The sequence below is a fragment of the Lactuca virosa genome, chromosome 3 (genome assembly GCF_052849685.1).
Source record: "Lactuca virosa cultivar CGN04683 chromosome 3, Lactuca_virosa_CGN04683_v6, whole genome shotgun sequence".
Classification (NCBI taxonomy): domain Eukaryota; kingdom Viridiplantae; phylum Streptophyta; class Magnoliopsida; order Asterales; family Asteraceae; genus Lactuca; species Lactuca virosa.
In genome coordinates, this window is record NC_136428.1 from 226,668,936 (window position 1) to 226,676,704 (window position 7,769).

Here is a 7,769-nt window from a genome sequence, read left to right on the forward strand (position 1 = left end):
TAAGCTCATAACTAAATTGGTATATTCTTGTAATTAGATACAAAATCCTTTTTGGGTTGCCCTCATAACTATAACTTGATTAGAATGACATTTATGGAGAGAGATAATTTATTAGATTATTATATGATTAATAAACTAATTAGAAATTATGAGGAAATGATTTGTTAATATATTATATGATTAATATATTAATTGGAAATAAATAGTTGATTTGTTAATTTATTATGTGATTAATAAATTAATATGCGATCAGTTGTTAAAATAATTGATTTGTTAATTTATATGGTTAATAAATTAATATGACATCAGTTAGAATTGATTAATTATTAATCTGGAATTAATGTGGGACTAATTGAAATTAGTTAAAGGTGCAAGGAGGTGAATTGTAATTGTTCAATACTCTTTCCAAAGAGCATATGAACAAAATTTATACATTTCCTACTCTCACCTCAATATCTTTAGTTCTAGGGTTTGGGTGTGAACCATTAGAGACATCATCCTTTTGGTGCTAGCTTTCAAAGCTCTTTAAAGGAAGGATTGAAGTGATTTGTTTGCTACAACAAATCAAAAGTATGTAAAACCTTAACCTTGATTTCTTAATTTTGAGATTGCTAGGATTCAATTAGTTTTGTTATTCAAAGTATGTTGTCTTCAAAATGAAAGACATAGATCCTTTTAGGTTGCATGTACACTTTTCTTAATTGTTAAGTGATTTTCCGTATTGAACATTTTGTTGTAACCTAATAAACCTATCAATGTATCCCTGCTTCTGAACCCTCGGGTTTAATTTAGTACTAGGTAAATGATCAAATGCCATTTTGTTCTAGATATTTGTATGAACGTGAGACATGAAATTCTTATTAGCTCCTATGTTTAAGCTTATATTTCTCAATATAGATTCGTAGGTGCCCTAAAAGATAGATTGCATGATTGAACGACTATCAATTTACTCTATGTATAGTATACATTTACTGTCAACACACAATCATTGATTGGCTTAAAGATATCACTTCTCTTGGTGCAGAAGTAACAAATCAACTTCTACACATACCATTACCCCTTCGTTATTACATACCCTTACATCCAACCCATTTGAGAATAAAACCAAAAAACATTCATAAACCCTAATTTTTATTTGGATGCAAGAAAGACATGTGAAAAAACTCAACATAAAACTAAAACCCACTTCATCCTTGCAAGTGTTTCTTTAACTTTGTTCCTCGCTTGAAGTAAACAAAGGATGACTTTTAGAACCCTACGACATATGGGTGGGTCAAACTAACCAATAAACCCACACTTTGAACCATTATGTCGACAACACCCAAATCTTCAATCATTATTCAAGTCAGTCTAGGATGCAATCTCTCTTGCTAGGTTCCCATAATAGTAAATCATCATTTGGAACTTAAGGTTTTCGCGTTTGAGGACTGAAATGGAAGGAAATGAAAAAAAAGAAGGAAAGAGATGAAATATACCATTTAATGTGTATAGACTGATATATCCAAGTGAACATTGATATAAGAAGGCCTAAATGAAAAGATAGTTTTGACTTCACATGGAAGCACGTGTAGGTAACTAGCAAACATAAATTAACAGGGTGAGGAAAGGATTGCGATGCAATGACACAATGTTTCAAACTATCAAGGACCAAGTATGTTCAAAATTATTCATAAGGACTTGGGGCGGTACTTTCTACCAACTATAAGGACCATTTGTGTAATTTTCTCTTTTCTCAATAAAGAAAAGGGTTATAACTTAAAGTACAACCGTTACTGCCCCAGATACCATGCTTTGATGCATTTAACCGAAACAGAGGCCTAAAGCTATTTAAACGACGTTGGTCATCGCCACCTCCTCCGCTGCCTGAAACCCGAAAATGACGACCGACATGGGTCCTCCGCCTCCCCGTAACCCTACCCCCACCACCAACTCCGATCAACCTCCATCGAAAGAGAAACCCACCAAAACAGTAGACGGCGTGAAGAAGACTCCTATGGGCCCTCCGCCTTCAATTCAACCTATTCCCCCAAATATCGAACCAGAGGAATCCGTACAACCTACAGAACCCCCGCTTCCTGAGGATGATGCCGCCGCTGCGCCTCCCAATTCCGCGACAGGTGAAAAGGATAATTTATCAGAGACTAAGAAGAAAGAGCAGAAACCATCAAGCAATGTCGGTGGTGGAGTAGCGGTTCCTTATACCATTCCTCCATGGAGTGAACCTCCCTGCCACAATTTCTTCCTTGAAGTGCTTAAAGATGGCTCTATAATCGATCAGTTTGATGTGTAAGTATCCTAGATGGCTCTATCATTGGATCAATTCGAAGCGTAAGCTGTTCACAACGTTTTGAATTAACAACTTGTAGCCGTTTTCCGCATGATAACCTAATCGCAATAGCTTGCAAGCCAATTCATATTGAGAAACTATAACTTTACTGAGAATGTCACAGCTGTTGTTCTATCTCATTTTTATGGCTTAATCAGTGTAACAGTGGCTTCGCATTATGGATCAGATTCTTTCTCAAGATCTGTGTGCACATGTGTCATAGTTGCATTAAAATCCTTGCTCTGTGTTTGATTTTGATTTTGCTGAGTTATATTTTTTTGTTATTGACTAGGTATGAGAAGGGAGCTTACATGTTCGGGAGAGTAGATCTATGTGATTTTATCCTTGAGCATCCAACCATATCTCGATTTCATGCTGGTAAGCATCAGCTTTTATCTTCCCTGATACAACAGATCCATTCTCCCTGCATCCTGTTGCTCTTATTTTTGTTCTTTTCAATCCTCGATTAAGAAATCAAATCGTTATGATCTTGATAATATCAACTTAATCACATACTTTCTTCTATGCTAGTTCTCCAGTTCAACAAATCTGGTGGTGCTTTCATCTATGATCTTAGTAGTACACATGGAACTTTCATAAACAAGAACCAGGTACTTAAACTTCCATTTCAAGTTTTCAACTTCATACATCAATACAACTAACTATTGTAGATTGTATGATGTGCATTCTAATCTTTATATGTTAATATTGTTATCCCTTTTCACTAATCAGGTGAAGCAAAAGGTTTATGTGGAGCTCCATGTTGGTGATGTTCTTCGATTTGGCCAGTAAGTTCTTGCATTTTTATGCTATTCCTTTATCATTTTGTGTCACTTGTTTGAATTCATTAATCATTACATATTCTTTCTTTTTTCTTTTTCTTCTTTGGATACAGTTCAACTCGGTTGTACATATTTCAAGGACCAAATGACTTAATGCCTCCTGTAAGGCCCTTCAATCTCATTCACTTGAAGCATATTTTCATTTCATATGATTCCATAGAAGTTCATTAAGTGTTTCTTGTTTATTTCAAAAGGAAAAAGACTTGCAAAGTGTTAAAAATCTTAAATTGAGACAAGAGAAACGTGACATGGAAGCTTCACTTCTAAGAGCAAAAAGAGAAGCAGCACTTGCAGATGGTATTTCATGGGGCATGGATGAAGATGCAGTTGAAGAAAATGAGGTTTTTATTATTTTGAACTAAAAACAGATGTGGATTTGTCTCAAAATATCATTATAACTAAAATGGAAACTGTATTTAAGGATGATCTTGAAGAAATAACATGGCAAACATTCAAGGGACAACTTACAGAGAAACAAGAGAAAACCCGTGAGAAAGTTTTGAAGAGGCTTGAAAAGGCAAGTACACTTTTTTTTTTTCACTTACATTTAAATTACCAAAACTACCCTTTTCTTTTCTTTAACTAAACTTCATGAATGGAATCCAGATTGCTAATATGAAAAAAGAAATAGATGCAATACGTGCAAAGGACATTGCACAAGGTGGTTTAACACAAGGGCAACAAACTCAAATTGCTCGTAATGAACAGAGAATGGCTCAGGTATGATGGATTAATAATTTAATATTATTTTATTTTATAACTGTTATAATATATTAATATTATTCATTTTTTTTAATGAAATTGCTTAGGTGGCAGAAGAGCTTGAAAATTTGGAGGAAACTCTGAATGAAAGTATCCGTGAAAGTATGGGTGCACGTGTTGGTAGGGTGCATGGTAAGAAAAAAGGAGCACCTGAAGATGATGAAGATGAATACATGAGGTATTTCATGATTTACAGATAATTATTTTTCCATTTTTACCCCTGAGTTGATTGAATGAGAATAACATGATATGGCAGTGATGAAGATGACTTCTATGATCGAACAAGAAAGAAACCATCAAAACAAAAAGGTGCAGAAGGACAAGCAATTGAAACAGCAGATTCTCTTTTGGACAAAAAAGATGCAATTGATAAACAAATTGAAGAAAAGAAAAAATCGATTCTTGATGAGAAAAATAGAGTGGTTACTGAGAATGATGATGTGGCAGAAACTGGTGATGAGCTGGATGCATTCATGTCTGGACTCTCCTCTCAACTAGGTTTGTAGAGTTCTTTTGTTGGATTAGAATCTTTGATTTGAACTGTGTTTGACATTCATTGGACATGAACTTCGCCTATGATCTTACGTTTGTGAAAAAGACGTTAATGCCCCTATCATCGTCATTGAAAATAGGCCTAGAAAGCTTGTCCAGTCCCATCATGAGGGGGGTATTTTAGTAATTTCAATTTTTGAAAAAATATGGGACATGAACTTCGCCTACGATCTTACATTTGTGAAAAAGACGATAATGCCCCTATCCCCGTCTTTAAAATAGGCGTAGAAAACTTGTCCAGTCCCATCATGACAAGGGCATTTTAGTAATTTAACTAATTTTCTTTTGTCTTATTGTATAGTCCATGACAAAACAAACTCACTCCAGAAAGAACTAGACGCGTTACAATCAGAACTGGAACGAATCGTATACCTGTTAAAAATAGCGGACCCCACCGGGGAAGCTTCTAGAAGAAGACAATCTGTTGGACATGAAGAAAAACAACATATTTCAAAACCACAAGTTGCAATGAAAGTAGAAGTAAAAACACAAAAACAAAATTCTTCTTCTGCTGATGTCACCACAAAACCAAAACAAGAAACCGCTGATGTCACCACAAAAGAGTCCACAGAAGTCAAAGAAAAAGTCAAAGAAGAAGTCAAAGCTAGTGTATATTCTGTTAATAAGCCACAATGGCTCGGGGCTGTAGAGAAAAAAGAAACGAAAAAGGTCGCTGACGTGGCGGTTGTGATGGAATCGGAATCGGATGAGTTTGTTGACTATAAAGACAGAAAGGAGGTTTTGGGGCAGAAAGAGGAGGACACGGGACTTGAAAATGCCGCACCGGGTTTGATTATAAGAAAGAGGAAACAAGTTGCGGTTGAAAAGACGGAATGTGATTCCAATTCCGATTCCAATTCCGGTTCCGGAGTAGACATTGCGGCGGAAGACGCTGTGGCGTTGTTGTTGAAACACACGAGAGGGATTCAAGCAACGGATAATGAAGAAGAAAGGAAGAAAAAGGGGAAAAAGAAAAAGGTGATTGGTCCTGAGAAGCCTTCGTTTTTGAATAGTGAAGGTGATTATGAATCTTGGGTGCCTCCAGAAGGTAAATAAATAAATAAATTATTGTGAATAACTAATTTGGTTTAATTTAGTTTTAATTTCTGATGTTTGATGTTTGTGTTTGTGTCTTAGGTCAATCGGGTGATGGGAGGACATCGTTGAATGATCGATTGGGATACTGATTATGAATGGTAATTTGTAATTTGTGGTGGCATATAAGGTTAAAAATGTCATTTTATATGTGAGATTAATGGATGAAGTTAGATAGAGAAGAAAAGTGTTGCAAAGTTATATTTAAGGGTGAAATTTTAAGTTAGAAACCTAATGCGTAATTTTCATATAAGCATAGGGACTAAAGTGTAGTTTTTATGTCTTGTTTCTCATTATAAATCAAAATTTTTACTATAATGTCTTAAAATAACAATGTAGTTTTAGTTTAAAAAAATATAGTTGTCCCATGGTTTCTATCTTCACCAATTTGGCATATATTATCATCCAAAGAATCAACACATTCTCTTTTATTTCATTGCTTATCATCTTTTACATCTAATGTTCAATTATAACACTGTAATTTCCATTCCTTGATATTTCATGGTTTCACCTTTAGGCACAATGGGGGTAATTTTTCCACTAAGATTCATCCATCGTAAGGTATAATACATTTGCAGTTATTAAATTAGTAAAACATGTAATTTATGTGTATGAATCAGTATTTTAAATGGAAAAAATGACATATAAGGATAAAGGCTAATTACTAATCTAGCCAAATTAAGAAAGTGATTAACAATTTTTAGCCAAAAATTAGGATTTGTCCCAAAATAGCCCAACAGTAGGTATTTAAATTCGTCTACTGTTTCGCTAATTCGCTAATTCGTCTATTGTTGCATGTTTTGTATAATTTTTTTTTTATTTTTTATTTTTTATTTTGAAGATATAAAGCCGTAGGTTATTTTAAAACCTACGGTTATTTTAAAACCTACGGTTTTCTCTATATAATTTACGATTTCCCAAACCGTAGCCTACGATTTGGGTAAAATCTACGGTTTTTTTTTTTTTTTTTTTTTTTTTTTTTTTTTTTTTTTTTTTTAACTATGGTTTTGGGGGTGAAGTCTATGGTTTTGGGTTAAAAAGCTATGGTTTTTTTTTTTTATTTTTTTTTATTTTTTTTTAGTAGAGAGTATTTTTTTGATTAAAAATATTGTTTATAAAATGTAGAGTTGTTTTTTGAAAAAGAAAATTATTATTTTTTTTAATAGAGTATTTTTTTGAGAATTATTTTGATTAAAAATATTGATTATAAAATGTAGAGTTGTTTTTTGACAATTATTTTGTTAAAAAATATTTTTTTTGTAAAATATAAAATAGTTTTTTAACAATTAATAAAATAATTTTTTGCTAAAATGTAGATTACTTTTTTTGAATTTTTTGACTAGTTTTTTTTGGTAAATTTGACCACTTTTTTTTTTGGTAAAATTGACTACTTTTTTGATAAATTTGACTACATTTTTTGTTAAAGTTGGCTACTTTTTTGTCAGATTGGCCAAAATATTGAAAAGGGGGTAAAAATGGGCAATTTTTCAAAATTACCCGGGAAAGCTCGCATGCCTTCTATTTATAGGCTGCGAGGTCCGAAGTCGGTTGATCAGAAGGGCGAGTCAGCGAGGCTGGTGGCAGCAGCAGTGAAGGCCACGTGCTCGGATCCGGAGGAAGACACGCGTCGGACACGGGGCGCCCTCGGATTGGACCTGCGAAGCTCGGATACGAAGCATCACCGTACACGCGTCGGATGTGCGAGGGCCGAGACTTCGGTCGAATCAGGAAGCGACACGCCTCGCCAGCTGGCCTCGGGTGACTCAGCAATTCGGACACGTGGCGCTCTACGAGCGAAGGTGACGTGGCATTTCCGGGTGAAGCTCATCCATGCGAAATTTCTCGAATTTTGTGCCAAAATCTTCTAAAATTCATAACATTCGCATACGAGCTCCGTTTTTGACGTTCTTTATATGCACGTGTAGGTAAAATTACGCTCTACAACTTTCGTTTAGACTTCGTCGGCTAATTTTGACTTTAACTTTTATATTATTATTTTTAACAGACTGGGACAAGAAATCCGTTAAAAATTCATAACTTCTTCATCCGACGTCCGTTTTCGTCAGACTTTTTACCGTTGTGCTACTAATGACGAGACTTTCGATTCTCGTTTAGGTCGTGTCGGCTAAAAATTACTCGATCTAAAATTCGAGTTTTTAGCTGTCTACTGCTAAGTTGAAACTTCGAAAAAT

General features: G+C 34.6%; 1 protein-coding gene across 1 annotated transcript; it reads left to right on the plus strand.

Annotated features, from left to right (window-relative positions):
* The first annotated feature begins 1,803 nt into the window (after positions 1–1,803).
* Positions 1,804–5,895, plus strand: LOC145167026 (SMAD/FHA domain-containing protein). The gene is made up of 12 exons (XM_079086104.1): positions 1,804–2,286; positions 2,619–2,704; positions 2,858–2,937; positions 3,059–3,114; positions 3,222–3,270; positions 3,363–3,509; positions 3,590–3,685; positions 3,775–3,888; positions 3,978–4,108; positions 4,187–4,428; positions 4,784–5,530; positions 5,620–5,895. Exons 1-12 carry the CDS (start codon positions 1,877–1,879, stop codon positions 5,667–5,669), a joined length of 2,208 nt encoding a protein of 735 aa, XP_078942230.1. The 5' UTR covers positions 1,804–1,876; the 3' UTR covers positions 5,670–5,895.
* The last annotated feature ends 1,874 nt before the right edge of the window (positions 5,896–7,769 follow it).

Excerpts from the sequence above, each read along its gene's own strand:
- LOC145167026 (XM_079086104.1), top strand. The coding sequence starts at position 1,877 with ATGACGACCGACATGGGTCCTCCGCCTCCCCGTAACCCTACCCCCACC. Across the intron at positions 3,271-3,362 it reads CAAATGACTTAATGCCTCCT|GAAAAAGACTTGCAAAGTGT; the intron begins GTAAGGCCCTTC and ends TTATTTCAAAAG. Across the intron at positions 3,510-3,589 it reads ATGCAGTTGAAGAAAATGAG|GATGATCTTGAAGAAATAAC; the intron begins GTTTTTATTATT and ends ACTGTATTTAAG.